Here is a 17,438-nt window from a genome sequence, read left to right as displayed (position 1 = left end):
ACTTGCAGGTGAAAATTGTTTTAACTTTTATAAGTTTTTATTTAATCATACTTCTAATAGTTATGGAATGATGTTTTATTTTATATTATTTCATTGAAAATGAATTCAATAAATTCATACTTTTGTGTTATACTAATTATACTTTATATTTTTCTAGCTTAAATAACATTTAACAAGATGGTCATAAGTGAATAACACTTCTAAAAGTAAAAAGAAAAAGTTCATTTTGCTATCTTTTTATTGGGTGAACAAACCACCTTATACACATGACACAAACTAACTTAAGATTTAAATTATATTTTAAATCAACTAACATTCAATTTAGTATGTAATATTTATTATAAGAGTCAAATATTTTACTTTCTAAAATTTTATATTATTTTTAACTTTTTTTTATATCAATCACTTTAATTCTTTAAGTTACATGGTGACAACAAATATTAATAGAATAATGAGGCAACATGTATAATTATTTGTAATAAAAAAATAATTTGATATAATATATATTTTTATTTTATTTTAATTCTTAGGATAGTTAATATCAAATATTTTAATATTTAATTTTTAAAAATTTTCATCTACTATCTTTATTTTTTATTTTTTAATACTACAATTATAAAAAATCACTATTGTCAATCATTATTTGCATTTGCATTTTTGCGGGCAATAAAAACATATATCACGCATAGACATAATTTTTGTTATACAATTAATAATACAGCATTTATGTAGATGATGTGTGAGTGGAAAAACTAAAGAGATGAACATAAACAATAGTTAAGGACTAAAATGAAATTTTTAAATTTTTAAAAACTAAAATATTTGACACTTTCAATCTCAAAAAATAAATTAAAAGTTTAGCAATTTTGAATTTAATGATATATAATTTCTTTTTGCCTTATGTCCTTTGTGTCTTTGTCCAAGATGATACTTGGTGGTTTATTTATTACACTTGCGCTCTAGGGTAGGTGTGTGTTGTTGTAGTCCATTATTGAAATGACTCATGATAAAAATAAAAATAAAAATAAAACCACCATTTTAAGGATGTCAAATCGGGTCAATCTTTCACAACTAGCTAAAAAATAAGTTAGCTCATGGTGTTCCATTTTTTCAAAGTGAGCTAGTCTAATTTGTTTAAGAATAAATTAACAGGCTAGTAGATTAATACGCTAAAGGTTAAAAATAAAAAATGAGTTGGTAACTTAGCAAGTTAATAGATTAATTCATCCAAAATTAAATAAAAATTTATAAAAAACATTAACAAAATATTTAATAATATTTTAATATTAATAAAAATTAATATTTAATTAATAAATAATTATTTTTTATTCTTAAAAATTTTAAAATGAGACAAGTTAAAAGAGTTAGCATGCGGAGAATCTTTCTAGCGATCCAGCCTTTAGAGGGTTCCAAACCTAGCCTTCCAATATGAGAGCGAGACAAGCAAGCGTCACTTCCGTCATTGGATGTGGATGGGTTCAGATTGCTGTTACTGGCAATTTAAGGAATTACCCCTTCGCCTCGCCAAGGCCTTGATTCGCCTGACCAGTGAAAGACCCTAGGAGAAGAAAAGAAGGTCATAGTAGCTGCAACTGGTGTGATAGTCCTGTAAGCATCTGTCGAATGAATTATTATTCAACTAAAGCTTTCGCCTTTATGCCGGTCAGCTCGGAAGATTCATAGGAAGTATGCCATCAAAAGAAAAACGGTTTGATGAACCGAGAGTTTCGGGAGTTGGGGGCCACACTGAACCTGAAAAGCTTAATTTGTATCCCAGGTATTCTCAGCTTGTGAAGCTACCCAGCATGAACACGCTTTCGGTCAGTCCCACAGCACAGAGAAGAGGTCCTTAAAGAATAAGGAAGCGAGACTTTTGACAAGAAGAATAACGGACTCTCATGAGTCTCAGCCTGTCTCCCGTAACAACGGAGAGATAAACTAGGGCACCAAGTGCGTACGGCCCGTCCTATCTTTTGCTGATGCAACAGTAATAGGTGCCGGTTGTGAGGCAGCAGCGTCAGCAGCACGCTGTGGTTCTTCTACTCTTCTTATTACTAGAAAACCAGATCCTGTCATTTTAAACAAGTTATGTAGGCCTTGTCTAAATTAACACCCCTGTATATTTACAATGAGAGCACTCCTTCTCGAATCAAAAACTCATCAACTCAAAATTTATTTGGTGCAAGATTTTAATTGATAAGTTTAAGTATATTTTAAATGACACTTTTTTTTAAAGTAATTGAGCATTTTTATTTTAAAATTAAAAAATTAATTACATAATGTTTGGTTGATAGGTAGAGACGGAAGTGAGAGATTTTAACGAAGGGAAAAAAAGAAGAGGAAAGAAATATTAATAAGGTGAGTTGTATAAAATCTTTGAATTATTTTTTAATATTTATATATTTTAGAGTTTGTGAATGAAAAAATTCGGAGGATATTATGGTTTATAGAGAGAGATAAATTTTTTACTTTGACTGAAATATGATAATTTAGATATAGTGAGTTTTAAGTAAAGGAAGGTTTTAAACAGTTCAGTTAATTCAATTTGCAAAGATATTTTAAATAGAAAATAAAAATATAAAAACTTTTATAACGGAAAATTCAAATCAAAACTAAAATTAACTAGTTTTAAAAATAAAGCAATTCAATTAATTTGAAAAAAAAAAAAACTTGACAACACAATCACACACTATGCAAATTAAGGGAACTAAAAATGCAATTGACTCATAAGTTTAACTTACTCTTTTAAAAAATAATCGTTGCCTTTTAGAGAGATTTTCTAAAATAATAATTACTTTTCTAAATATAAACATTTCAAACATGCACCTAAATTGAAAATAAGGAAACTTTTACTTTATAGGCAACCTAATTTTTCAAGCTTCCCTTCACCTTTTCCATCGGCAGATATAACGCACATTCATAAAATTCAGTTGGCAAATTGAATTACAACTAAATAATTGTCAGTTTTTTACAACAACAGAAATGTTGTTTGTGTTAAAATTTTGTACAATTTTTGTACAACATAAAGAAATTTATTGTTGTAAAAAATTATAATCAAAATTTGTTGTGAAAATATTACAACCACTGTTATAAGCAGAAGCCAAGCCACTACCAATGTAGTTGGTCACAATCATGTGCAAATCTCAAGTAATGTGTCCCCATCTCTCAATGTATCTGTAATTTTCAGCTTCTTGTTAATGTATCATTTATGCTTACCTTGGCCTTATAACAAGCTAAGCCTTCAACTCTGGCTTGCACCCACTTATTTACTCCAAAAAAGGTACACCTTTCTGATCTACAAAACTACCACACTCACTCACTTTCTCTTTTCATCTTTCTGATTCAATCACAATCACTAAAAGTTAGTTTCACTAGTTCAGGAAGCATCACCATGATGCATAAAGTGCCTACTCTTCTTTACTTCATGCTCTTATGTCTCACATCAGGTATGTCTCAAATTTTGCTCCAAGCACTTTATGAAAAATAAACATAAAATTTAAGACTTTTGGCGACAGTTTTTGTTATTATTCGTGGAAGAGAGAAGACATTGACTTTAGTTTCTCAAATTGTGGTTTGATTTTTATGGTTGGGTTTTTAATTAGTTTCTATCTTGATATCAACCATTTGTATTTGAATTTTAGTAACAACGGTCATCCCTTGGAAGTGACCTTAGAATGGGTTTATTTTAATGTGTTACATCCACCTAACTTTTAAATTACGCTTGAGTTTTCCTAACTAAAAAAGATTCAATAGCTAATATTAGAATTATAATTATTTTTTACTCGGCTAAGATTATAAGGTATTTATGTAGCATTAATTTGCATCATCTAAATCCTGTACTTGCTTCTTGATTATTGATTTCCAGGAACATATGGTACAGTATTAGTAATACAAGTTTCTTTTGGGATTTTCACGTAATTATGACTTAAATTAATTTATGCTCATAATCTGTTGGAGAAGTTAGATGAGAAGGCTTAAAAAAAACTTCATGTCCTTGTGAGAGAAGTTTAATTTATTTTAACTTCTTATTTATTTATCATACAAGTACTTGTGAAGAAGTTTATCTAAACTGAACTTATATGGCATAGCAAGTTGGTCAGTTATCAATTTTAAGTCTTCAAATTACGAGTAACAGGACTTACCATTTCCACATTTTTTTTTAATTTTACAAATGCAGGAGGAAATCTCTTTATGGCTTATGGACAGGTAACTATAATAAAATTCTACTAGTGCCTTCAACAGGAAATTAGTTTGCATTCTAACTGAAGTCAGAATATTTATCTAATGAAATCACAGAGAACATGGTGTTTGGCTAAGCCTTCATCAGATCAGGCTACCCTTTTGGCTAACATCAATTATGCTTGTTCCCAAGTTGATTGTCGGATCTTGCAAAGAGGAAGCCCTTGCTTTGCCCCTGACAATCTCTTGAATCATGCCTCCATAGCAATGAATCTCTATTATCAGTCTAGGGGAAGAAACCATTGGAATTGTGATTTCAGAGGTTCTGGCCTTGTTGTGGTGACTGATCCTAGTAAGTTACCTTTTGAAAACAAATTGATATGTTTGCTTTGACTTTATGCTAAAAGCATCTTTTTGTCAATTTAAATTGCAGGTTATGGTAGCTGCATTTACCCATAGATATTGCATGTGATTGTGCTAGCTCCTTGGTGGCAATATTTAGGTGTGCCTTTGGTGCTGCTGCTGTAATCCTCTCCTTCAACTTGTGGCCTTTTCCATGCTATAATAAATCAAATCAAATCTGGTCTTTGCATTTTTATCACTAATTTCTTGAAAATGTTACTAATTCTGGTTAGAGAACAAGCAAGAATGAAGAATTTTAAATTTTCTTAAGACGTTTGTTTTGGAAATTCACACTTCAAATAAATAAAAACATGAGAGGGCTGTCAATTTAGTTTCATACAATGAAAATTAGTAAAACTATTCTTTGAAGAACTATTGCATACTTTAAAACTCATGATTTTTTTTACCAATAAGTCAATATCATTCGAAAGTATAATTTACCTTTACGTATTAAATTTAAGTCTACATTATTAAAGGAGAGTATTTTTGTAAATTTTTTTTGAATGAGGACATATTTTAGAGTTATTATTCCTTTTCATTGTGTCGTGTGATTTCTCCCTGCATTGAGCACTTTACCTTTTTTAATTGAATTATAATTTAAAGTTTGAATTTCAATTTTTTATAATTTATTTATTAATTTTTTAAAAAAGTTTACTTCTTTAATATGATATGTAATATAATTGAATATATATTTATTATTCATGATATCACTATTTTTATTTTGTAAAATTTAATAAATTAAAAAATAGTAATACAATATATTTTTAAGATTATTTATCTAAAAATAATTTAAATTTGATAGTATTTACATAGAATGAACTGTATAATTCGTTGAAAAAGTCATGTGATACCTTAAGTCACTAGAAAGGTCTTATAAACTTAAGAAATTAATTATGTAGTTATATACACAAATTAATAATAATGTCCTGTTATTACATTAAACTTTTATTATAACAATTTAAAATTGAAAAAAATAAAACCAAATATAAAATAAGAAGACAAGAAAATTTAATCTTTTGTTAGTATTTTCAGGAAAATATAAATTTTAAATTTTAAAGTTGAGTTTAAGCAACTAACAATAGTAGGATTTTATTTTTTTAAAATGTTTATCACAATATATCTCAGTAAAAAATTATTACTTTTTAATGCTAAAACTTAGCATTAACGATTAAGATTAACGAAAATTATTTTTATAACAGTTCAGAGTACATTTACTGGAACCACAGTTGAACACTCAAATTTATTTATTGAAAAGAAGATACGAGAATCATAATCTAGCTCCATAAGTTTTTTCAAACAGACCCTAAATTGATTTGCTAAACACTTTAATTTGATACAACAAATACTACATATCCAAACATATATGTAACTAATACGATGCTTAATAGACCGTTTAGTACTCAGGTTCACCCCTACAAGCACAAAGGGTATTTGAAGGATCTAACTTTATGAGTTTGGAGTAAGACAATTATTTTACATATTACACAAAGCGTACCTCTTCATATGACTGATATATCAGAGTTTATGGAAAATGATTTGCGCCCCATGTTTTGGCTGGAAACTTAGCAAAGCAGTAGGAGCATGTGTATAGGAAGGAGATAGCACAAATGAGAAATTTTGCAAAAGCAATGATAACACCATCTTCGCTTCCAACAAGGCAAAGTTTTGACCAACACATACTCTAGGACCCCATCCAAATGGGAAATACGAAACTTTGCCTTTTGTTGCCTTTGCAATTCCTTCAGAGAACCTTTCAGGATTGAACTCCTTTGCATCATCACCCCAAATATCACGATCTTGGTGAATACAAAGTATTGGTATAGAAACTCTTACTCCTGCTGGTAGTGATAGGTATCCAAGATTCATATCCTTTTGAAGAGATCGAACAAAGTAAGTTGGAGGATATAACCTAAGAACCTCATAAAAAATCATGGTTACCTACAAAAGAAAAAGTTCTGATAAAAGTTAGTGCCAAAGCCATTTATAATAATGATAAAATGAAACCATTTGTTGATGATACATACAATTTTAAGGCGACCTAATCCATCAAAGTTTGGACTTTGGTTTCCAAAAACTTGCAAAACTTCCTCCCTTGCCCTTGCTTGCCATTCAGGAAACCTACCTAATAACACCATTGTCCAAACCAGCAAAGATGAAGTGGTCTCTTGCCCTGCCATGTAGAATAGCTTGCATTCTTCGACTACTTCTCGCTTTGTCATTCCAGCATTCCTCAAATTTCCGCGTCCTTGGATTTCATTGTGATTTGATTCCAAAAGTTTGCTTAACAAATCGTCGTTGGCGATTTCTCCATTCTTCATAACTTCCTCTCGCTTTTTAATGATTCCCTCAATTGAATCACACATTTCTCTTTCAATTTTTCTCATCTTCTTGTTGACACTTGATGGTAGATGCCTAAAGATTATGTAAATGGATGAATTATAAAGGAATGGATCTATTTATGAGTGTTAGATTTGTTTTTATCTACGGATTGTGGATGGATTGGATTTCTAAAAAACTAATCTAAAATCGTTTAAAATCTAATTATATAGATTGAATTATAAATTAATTTATTTTAATTTTTTTAAAAATTAGTTTAAATTTATTTTTAAATCATTTTTACATATAATAAAAATATATTATAAATATTTTTTATATTATTATTAAATTATTATATTAAAAAATATTTAAATTTTATAATATATATATATATATAGATATTTTTGTTAAATATCAATATTTATTAAAGATAAAATATGAATACAAGGGTTATTCTAACCCATTACATCTTTAAAAAAATTAATAATACATAACAAAAAAATATTTACGTATATTTTAATTTATTAATTATTTTTTTAATTTTATTTTATTAAAATAATAAATATTTAAATATATTTTACTTTTTATCATCTATTCATCACATAAATAATTATATGAATTAAATTTTAAACTATTTTATTTTATTTTTTTAATCGGTTTAAATATAGTTTAAAATTTAAATTTATTTTAAAATTAATTTTTTATTAAAACTAGTTTTAAATTTAGTTTTACAATGAATTAGTTTTAAATCTAAATTTAAATTTTAACTCAAAACTAATTTTTAATATATTTATAAATTTTATTTTTAAAGTAAAACTAATTTATTGTACAAAACGTTGTATTAAATTAGTACGTTTCAAAAAAGTTTAACAATATTTATTTATAGAAGTATATAAAATATTTATTATTTTTTAATTTATTTTTAATAAATAGAGTTTATAATGAAAGTTTAAATTAAAACTTATAAAAATAAAAATTAATAATGTAAATAATAATAAAATTATTATGTTATAATATTTAAAAAAATAAAAAAAAATATAAATATAAAAATAACAGTAATAACTAATTTAAAAATATTTGTTATATTTTAATATCTTTAATTATTTTAAATATTTAATTTTAATTATAAAAATTAAGATTATTAAAAAAAAATATTAGTAGTAAAATGTAGTTATAATAAAATTTTATAAACTAATATAACGTGAAAATTTAATAAGTAAAAATATAAAATAGTAGCTTTATATATATGAATTTAGATAAATAAATAAAATTTAATTTTAGAAAGTGAATTAGTTACACAAATATAATTAATAAAAAACTCAATTTAACATAGATATAGACTTTTTAAATTAATTTAATATTAATTATGAACTAGGCCTATAAAATTAGATTTTTTAACACCTCTACTTATCTACAATAGATTAATATTCTCTAAGAACATAAACTCTATTAGCAACTTAAATTCTGCATATCATTTTGTGTGCCATATCTCTGTAACAACACGAAACCAGATATCAAATATCTTGTGGATGAGACATACAATAAATTAAAATATGTATGTTACTAATAACAATTTGTAATTATTATTAGAAATATTATTTAGAGTTTACGTGTTATATAATCTTGGACAACTTGGGTCCTAGTCTTCTTTTGGCCAGCTTGAGAGGATTCAGGATAAAGATATCATGGACTTCTAGACATGAAGCACTCCCACGAATAAAACGTTATACTGATAGCCTATCGTCAGCGACAAACTTTCAATTTGTGTTCATATCAAAATGTAAACATATAATTTATAAAACAACTTTGCCATCAAGAACTTAAGTAATGTTAAAAGTAAAAGTTAAAGATTTTATTTAAAATTTAGAGCTAACGAAAAAGAAAGAATTTAAAAAGCATAGGAGAAGAACACAAATGAGAGGAGAAAGAGTCTTTATTTGAATGTTTAATATTTAAAAGCAAGAATAACTAAAAATTAAATATATAAATGATATTATTATTTTTTATATATTTTTTTTATTTTTTAAAATACAAAAATTAAATATTTTTTCTTTAAAAATTAATATTTTTTTAAAAATTCTATTTTTTATAATTTCTTTAAAAAAAATTCTCAAGAAACTCAAAAAATAAAATTAAAAGAATCATAGAATTAAAAAAAGCACTAACTCTTAGCTCCAACTTTAATTAAGTTTCAAAGAGTTGAGATCATTATATCTTTGATTTCATTTTTAAAAAGAGTTAAAATTAAAAAATAAGTATATTTTTTTATTTTAAAAAAAGAAAATTTATTTTAAAATGCAAGTAAACATACTTCTTTTTCCTTTTCTCCCGAAATCCAAACAACGTATTAGAAATAAACAGTAATTAGTTGCTTCAAGGTGAGTGTACTTCCGTTAAAACTAGAACATGCTTAATTCAGATGTCAAATATACCAAAATTAGTGTGTGATCGTGATCTTACTGCAATATTGGTATGGCCTTGTGCCGTTCTTTCATGGAAAGATATCCCTGCATTTTTAGAAGTTCAAATATTTTTGTTCCTTCTGCATAGCTGCTTCCAAATGCTGTTCTAGAAATTACATCACGACTCAAATTCTGAAGGAAAGGCCAAACATCAATTTCACCCGTTCCATCCGATGACAGCATTTCACTCCATGCGCTAATCATATCATGGCAGCTTTGAGAAAATGCTGGTAGCATGTTCTGTAAATTAAGTACGAAGGAAACCATATCATAGAAAGAAAAAAAATATAGAATTTGACTATGAAGTGAAATGGTAAACTAAAGCAATAACCTTACTTTTAATTTTTCTAAGTGGAATGCAGGGTTGATGATCCTTCGATGTTTAGCCCATTTCTCATCCTCATAACTTATCAAACCGCTGACCAAGAACTTGACATTGCCACTTAACTTCGGTTTCTGGAAGTCATGGATGTTGTTAAAGACATCTTTGATTTGTTCGAGGTCTGTGATGATCACCTTTGGTATTGTACCTTCCCAGAAAAAGCAGTTTTTGCCTGCACATCCTTTACTTATCAGCAATTGCTCATAAAGACAACTTAAGGAAGACTTATGATGAATATGTGATTTGAAATTAGCATAAAGTTCAGATAATGTTTTATTGTTTGGTGGGTACGACTCATAACATAAATTTCATGAAAAAGTGTACCATATTTGGAGAGAGTGTGATAGAGAGAAGAGGAGAGAAGAGGTGCAACATGATTGGAGAGAGCGAAGGGTTCTTGATGTTGCATATGGGTATGATTGGAGGAGTGATGAGAAAGGGTGTAGGGATCGCCATGAAGACCTTGCGCTCTTAGAAGCCTTTCCAATCTCTTAGGCCTAAGCCACAGAGAGTTCAGAATCTGCAGTGCCCATATGGGAATCACAGCAAGAATCGCCGTCAGAACCCATATTCCAACTTTCCAAGAAAATTCCATCTTTTTTTTTTTCTTTCTCGCCACCGGCAATGGCGAAGATCAAGACCAACTATTAAATTTCGAGGTCTCATGCGTCTGTCGGATACCATCCTATAATATACATCGCTTTACTTTTAAAAGTCATTTTAAATGATAATACGTTTAAAAGATATTCTTTTTATTATATTAAATAATTTTTAATTAATAATTAATCATGCTTAATTTAGCTTATAGTCTCGAATTTAAATCTTAATAAATATAATTATTTTAAATAGTTAAAACAATATCTTATTGGTCTATAGCCATCTATAATGGTCCAATAATTAATTTAAAATTTAAATTCATTTTTTAAAAAAAATTAATTCTTAGTTTATAAAATTTAATATTATTTAATATAATAAAAATAATATTTTATTTTAATCTTTAAAATTATTAACATTTGTCAATTTATTTTCTAAAATTATTAAAAATAATCATTTTAATATAAAGCAAAATTGTTAACTATTATTTTTAGTCATTACAGATACAAAATTAATCATTTTAAGTTTTAAAATTATTGATATATGTCTATTTACTCTTTAAAATTATGAAATAAAAATGAGAAATCAATCATTTCAACTCTTAAAATTTTGTTGGATTTTGAAAAAATATTTAATGTTCAGATGCAAATAAAATAACATTAAACATGTAAAACGAGGTCCGGGAGGGAAATTATTGAAAAGTTTCGATCCGATCTGAGTCCCTTAGTAAACAATGATTTCTTTGCAACTTGCGACTGGCGACTTGCGAGGTTGTCTAGGTTTTTCTGCAAGCGAATATAATTTTGATTTAGCCAATTTTTTATTGACAAATACGCAATCAAAACTTGTTTAGATGAAGAAATCAGAGTTTGTCTTCAGCTGAACTGTAAAAGATTCTCTAAAACATCGCTTAAATAGATTTGCTTAAATAAATAAATCAGATTTGGAACCAACCTCACCTCATTTAAGCGAATAAATCATTGTTTAAGCCTTTCTTTTTATTAATTTGTGATTTTCATACTTATTTGCCCCTTAATGATTTATCTATCATTTTCATTGTCGTATTCCTTTCAGTTCTGTGTCGATGGAGTGCACAAGATCAACATTGTTGAATGGAACAAGAAAAGAAGATTACAGAGATATGAATTGGATTTGCTAAGACCAAAGCATCAACGCTGGCTGAGCATGCTTTAATGCTCTATGTAAACTATACCAGAAATATTAAAGGGGTCTATCTTTTAAGTCCTACTCTTTGCAAAGGTAAAACAAAATTTGATGTTCAGATCATAAGACATAATAAGGCGATGGTGTAGCATTTAATTCACATGGTTTGGTCAAAGTTGTGAAATCCTCCTCTAGTTGTGTCTACCGTTTGAAATATTCCTAAGATACGAAAAGAATTACCACATTTGAATATTATAGATATATGATTACTGGCTTAAAATATCATTGCTTTCTTACATGAATCATTTAATTATCATTCATAAATTGAAAATAACTTGCCATGAGTTGTTTATTCTATGCATCATTAAGCCATATAGATACTCTTGCACAGGGATGCACCATAGCAAAAAGAGATGAACAACGTTAACTTATGTATTTGACTAAGCTAATAAACAAATTCATGATTTATTAATACTCTAGGTTCTTGACTCTATGAAGCAATTGAGTCACTATTGTAACTGGATTGTAACAGTATAACAAAAAAATTTTAAAAAAATTATCTGTTAAAAATAAAAATATTTTTCTAAAAATTAAAAAGTCATCACCAAAGTTTATTAAAAAAATTTTAAAATTTTTTTTAGAATGTTATGATCTTTAAAATAAAAAATGAGTTCAGAAGTCGTTCACGTGTAGGAGGAAATGTATTAACACCTTACAATGTCTGTTTAAAAAAGGTTACTCTAAATTAATTGTACAAATTTATTTTAATTTTAAAAAATATTTATTTAATCCCTAAATAATAAGTGTTGCTATTTTTATTTTTAAAGGAAGAAAATTTATTTATTTAAATATTTATTAGTATCTTAAAAAAGAAAAAAATTATTTTTAAAATTATTTTGACTCGACAGGTCTGATTCCCACTCATATATATCCCCTGGTGTAATGAGAAACTTAAAATCACACAATTCTATCATAAAAATCATGAAGTTGGTTGATTAAGTTTAGTAAAAGAAAATTTATTTTAAGATCAAAATTATTTCATAAGATTATAACATTTAAGATACAAGATAAAGCGAAAAGTTTCTCTCAGGTGAAAAGTTACAATATTAGTGTCTCATTCTTTCTTCCTTCTTGGACCATTTGTGAATTTATTAGAAGGTCCGACAAAATTGTGAAATATCTTACCACTCCTCATTCCTTCTTTTACTTTTTCCTTAATAATTACAATATCAAAGAAACTTGACAAAATACTTCCAATTATCCTATCCTAGAAAGATGATTTATAAAATACTTCCAATCATCCTATCCTAGAAAGGTGATTTATAAATATTGTCATCATTTCTTTTTCAGATAAAGGGGGCTTCACTTGAGTTACAACTTCTCGCCATCTCTAAGGATATTCCTTGAAAGTCTCCTCCTCTGTCTTCGACATATTATGCAGTTGTAACCTATCAAGGGTTGTACCAATATTGCACCTATATTGTTTTAAGAAAGCATTAGCCAAGTATTTCTAACTACAAATACAAGTATGCTCAAGGTGCATATACTAAGTCAAAGTTCTCCCAATCAAACTATCTTGAAAAAAGAAGATCAATAATTTGTCTTCATGGGCTTGTGGTGCCATCTTTTTGCAGTACATTATCAAATGACTATTTGAGCAACTTGGTCCTTTATACTTATCAAATTCAGGCATCCTAGGGGTTATTTGGGAAGGGTGTTTTGAAGGGGAAGGGAGGGCAACATTTATATTTTAAATAAATATATTTAAAATTAATATTTTTTAAAAATAAAAAAATATAAATTAATATATTAACATAAATTAATATATTAATAATGTATTTATCATCATAAATAATATATATATATATATATATATATTTTTTTTTTAATTTAAAATTTAAAAATATGTCTTCCTCTCCCTCCTTCAAAAACTTCTTTCCAAACATACCCTTAAACTTTGGAGGAATTATCATATTTGAGACTAAGTAAAGGTCTGCAACTTATCCAATACTGTAGCTATTCCACTCAATAGCTATTAACTTCTCTTCTAATATTTGCAACTTTTCTTTGCATTAAACGTGTTTCTTTGAATAATTTGGTTGGGGTTCTCTTGAGGTTTTTTGGGAATGGAATGGTGATATGGCTACTTTCTCATCAATGCTATGATTGGTAATTTGTGGTTGGTAATGGATTGGTGGGTTTTCGGTAGAAATAGGGTGAGGTATATGAGCTTCTTGGGATTAGTGTTTCAAGGATAGGCATATAACGAGATAGATGTTTGGATTGGTTGAATTTCTAAACCTGAAGATTGTACAGGATTGAATTGATTTGATGGTTGACTAGTGTTTGGTGAGTTCTTAGCCATTTGTGGTGTATAATCAAGGAGAAGGCCATATGGGAGAAATTGAACCTCTTGTTGATTATAAGCTTGTTGTGAATGCTATTTTTTACATGCAAGGTTAGAGGCACCATTATTTTCTAAGGAGAAAAATCTTGAGATGGTCCCTGTGTAAGATTAAAATTAGATGGGTATGTAGGAGTGAGTTGTTGTGTTGGAGGTGCTTGAGTAAGGGTCCTCTCTGTCTCTTCTCTCTAAAGACTTCAGCGCCTCTAAGATTTGTGTCATCTGTTCCTCAGCTGGTTGAGGCTGTTCCTCAGTTCTTCATTATGCACCTCTAACTCATCAATGATTCTCGCTTGAGCGTGAGTTTTATAAGGATGCTTTAGAAAACGTTTCTCCGTTATGTTTGTTTAATTTTTTATGTGAGAGATATAGTAAAAAAAAGAATGATGCAGTCAAAAAAGAAGTTAATATAATGAAAAATATGTTTACAAGAGAAAAATGAAAACTTAAAGAATCTTTACAGTTGTTGAATATCTTCTAATCTTTCTTTTCAATGGAAGTTAATGTGGGATCATCATAAAATAAAACATGCCAAAATACAATAACTTTCTTCTTAATTCAACTAATATCACCCCATTGCTACTTGATCTCACATTAATTTTTATTTTTCTTAGATACTCAAACAATTTTGTGATCCTTTACATATAAAAAAGAAAATAGATGAAAAATCTTATATTTGTTTCATTGACACAAGGTCCTAGTGGTAATATGGATCAATGTTGATTCTAAACGAACAAATAATTCGTAAGGCACTTATATTAATGAAACAAATATGTGATAATGTATGAAGATGCAATGACAATATGAATCATTACTCTTTTAAAACATCTTTGTAAATTATTACTTACTTTTCTATAAATCTGAATTGATACTTAGAAGGATAATGCTTAATGAAAATGTAATAATGCGAGAAACATGCAACTTATCATCCTCAACTTGATTTCAAAATTAATTTTAAAGTCATAGCTGTAACGCCCCAGATTTTATTAATATTGATTATATATATATATATATATATATATATATGTGTGTGTGTGTGTGTGTGTGAATGGATGTTATAGTGTGCACTTGATTGCATGATGATGATGTCGATGTGTATGAATGTATATGAATGAGTATAATTGTATTTGTATATGATTGGATTAGATTGATTAGTTTGGAAAAACAGGTCAAATGTGTAATACTGAGTTGTTCTTGCTGTAGCGAGAGAGGTCTCGCTGTAGTGAGAAGGCCCTTAGAAAAGAGCGTGAAACTGTTGCCTTGTCGCTGTAGTGAGAGGCCCTTCACTGTAGCGACAAAGCAACAGTTTGGGGTGCATTTCTGGGTGCAGTCTCGCTGTAGGGAGAATTTTCAGAAACTAGGGTGCAGTTTTCTATGATATTTTTGCTGTAGCGAGAGAGGGTGTCGCTCCAGCAAGGTTCTCGCTATAACGAGAATGTCGCGACCAGAAGAGGATATTAAGGCGTCAGGGTTTGGGGAAGTTTAATTTTTCACTTTTCCTTTCGAGATTTCTTCGATTCTCTCACTCTCAAACCCTATTTCATTGATTAAATTGCCTCCAAGCCGCTTGGGAGCAAGATTGAAGGTTGAATTTGTGTAAGGAACGCTTGGAGGTGACTTTTAATGGTTAGGATTTCGATTTCTCATCCCCATCCTCTGATTTCTCAGTTTCCCTGGGTTCTCATGGAGTTCTTCCATGTATTTAGGTCAAGTTCGTGTGGGAGAGCGCCTACCTTGTTGATTTGGTGTATGGGTCTTCATTTGAGTTAATGGGGCTTTATCTTATTTTATTGTGTTTAATTTACTGTTTATTTCGTTAATGTTGCAATGTGGCTTGATTAAGAGTAGGAAATGTGTGATGTAATAGAAAATATTGTGTGTTTGGAGAGAAATATGAATTGATTGTGGGGGTTGACATACCCTTGATTGAGAATGTGTGTGAGCATGTTGAGGAATGATAATTAAATGATGTAAATGGTTGAAAATGGATATGGATGACCTGTTGATATGTTGTGTGATAGAATAATGGCATATATGCCAAGTATTGTAAATGAATGTGGGCCTCTGTGCCGTGTAATGTGAATAAATATAGACAAAGTATGTCGTGTTTGATATGCTATGAATGGTTCAGCGATACACTGGAAGTGTGGAAGATGGGAACGGTAGAAATACCTTGGGGAAGAGAGAGTGGTGGTGACACCAACAGTGAGCGTGGGTGCACTACAAGCCACACACTCTCCTCCTAACTAGACCTTTGACCACTACCTTTGCTGAACGACCCATGACTATCCACGCGGTATCTGTGAAGCGGGGGTAACCGACGACCATTTATGGTGTGAAACTGTGATCAGAGTATCACAGTGAACGTGGCTAGGTGCAAAAAGCGCACATGTGTGAAATGGTGGTGTAGTGAGTGCACCAGTTGTGTTTTAAATTGAAATAAATAATGAATGATGATTGTGATTGAGATAGAGAGGCTTGTCTTGTGGATGCATGATTTAAAATATGTCAGTAAACGTGTAGCATTTGAGGTGAGTTTCTATGTTTATGTGTGTTGGATAAGGTAGAGTACTCATCCTAATAATTATTTTTTAGGTGACCAAAATGATTAGTACCAAACTCAGTGAAAGAAGGATGAACTGCTATAGGACTTAGATTGTATTTTGAAATTATAATGTAACTAAATTAGTCCTGTAGCAGTCTTTGATATAAATTTGTAATCCTTTATTGTTTTGAACTGTTTTATGAAACTCTGTTGTCAAGCTTGTGATTTATTATTAAGTAATCTATAAAATTTTATACTTGTTAAATGTTAATTGAAGGATTATTTGGTATTGGAATAGATTTAGATGGAGTTTGGAATTATTATTTTTTTAAAAAAAACAAGTGAACAGTAAAACTGCCTATGAACAGTGCAAACCGCGTATGAACAGTAAAAGTCGTGTATGTATAGTGACCGCTGACGTCATCAGTGACATCATCCTGACGTCACATACGCGTACAGTGTGTGTACAGTACGCGTGCACAGTGTTTCCAGCATGAATAGTAAGGTGATGATCAGTAAATTTTAAAAATTTTCTATAAGCAGGGGGCTTCACACGAAATTTTCATTTCTTTACTCATATTCAAGGTTCTCAAAGGTTCTCAAAGGTTCTAAGGCCATATACTACCATTTTCTCTCATATTAAACCATCTTAAACTTAGATTTCTCGCCAGATCTGAGGTTCTACGTCTATTCTAAAAGATTTAAAGTAAGTTTCTATAAGTTTGATGTTAGATTTACCGTTCATTTCTCTTCTTCTTCTCTTTCTTATAGATAGTTGATGATATCTTAGGAGAAACTTCGTTCTAAAGCCGAATCTTCAGTGAATCTTGTGTTAAAACAAGTAATATTCAGTAGATCTGGTGTGAATCATCGTTCTGAGGTAAGGGGAGCTTACTTTAACCTATGAACTACGTTTTGAACGGTTTAATATGCTAATTCAAGATGTTTTGATATGATTTTGTTAGATCTATTGAATAAAAGCTATTTTCT

At 29.0% G+C, this 17,438-nt stretch overlaps 2 protein-coding genes across 2 annotated transcripts; one reads left to right on the top strand and one right to left on the bottom strand.

Moving 5' to 3' along the window:
• The first annotated feature begins 1,688 nt into the window (after nucleotides 1-1,688).
• Nucleotides 1,689-4,638, top strand: LOC113866130 (major pollen allergen Ole e 10-like). Its single transcript, XM_027501019.1, has 4 exons — nucleotides 1,689-1,845; nucleotides 4,178-4,206; nucleotides 4,297-4,531; nucleotides 4,613-4,638. The coding sequence occupies exons 1-4, from the start codon at nucleotides 1,689-1,691 to the stop codon at nucleotides 4,636-4,638; spliced, it is 447 nt and encodes a 148-aa protein (XP_027356820.1).
• Nucleotides 4,639-6,011: 1,373 nt separating this feature from the next.
• LOC113864694 (11-oxo-beta-amyrin 30-oxidase-like) lies at nucleotides 6,012-10,344 on the bottom strand. The gene is made up of 5 exons (XM_027498712.1): nucleotides 10,066-10,344; nucleotides 9,696-9,913; nucleotides 9,358-9,599; nucleotides 6,606-6,993; nucleotides 6,012-6,519 (listed from the first exon to the last, which is right to left on the bottom strand). Exons 1-5 carry the CDS (start codon nucleotides 10,334-10,336, stop codon nucleotides 6,097-6,099), a joined length of 1,542 nt encoding a protein of 513 aa, XP_027354513.1. The 5' UTR covers nucleotides 10,337-10,344; the 3' UTR covers nucleotides 6,012-6,096.
• Nucleotides 10,345-17,438: the final 7,094 nt, after the last annotated feature.

This window comes from Abrus precatorius, unplaced genomic scaffold (genome assembly GCF_003935025.1).
Source record: "Abrus precatorius isolate BTA unplaced genomic scaffold, Abrus_2018 Scaffold4, whole genome shotgun sequence".
Classification (NCBI taxonomy): domain Eukaryota; kingdom Viridiplantae; phylum Streptophyta; class Magnoliopsida; order Fabales; family Fabaceae; genus Abrus; species Abrus precatorius.
The sequence above is the reverse complement of the archived record's forward strand: the minus strand, read 5'-3'. Positions and strand labels throughout refer to the sequence as shown.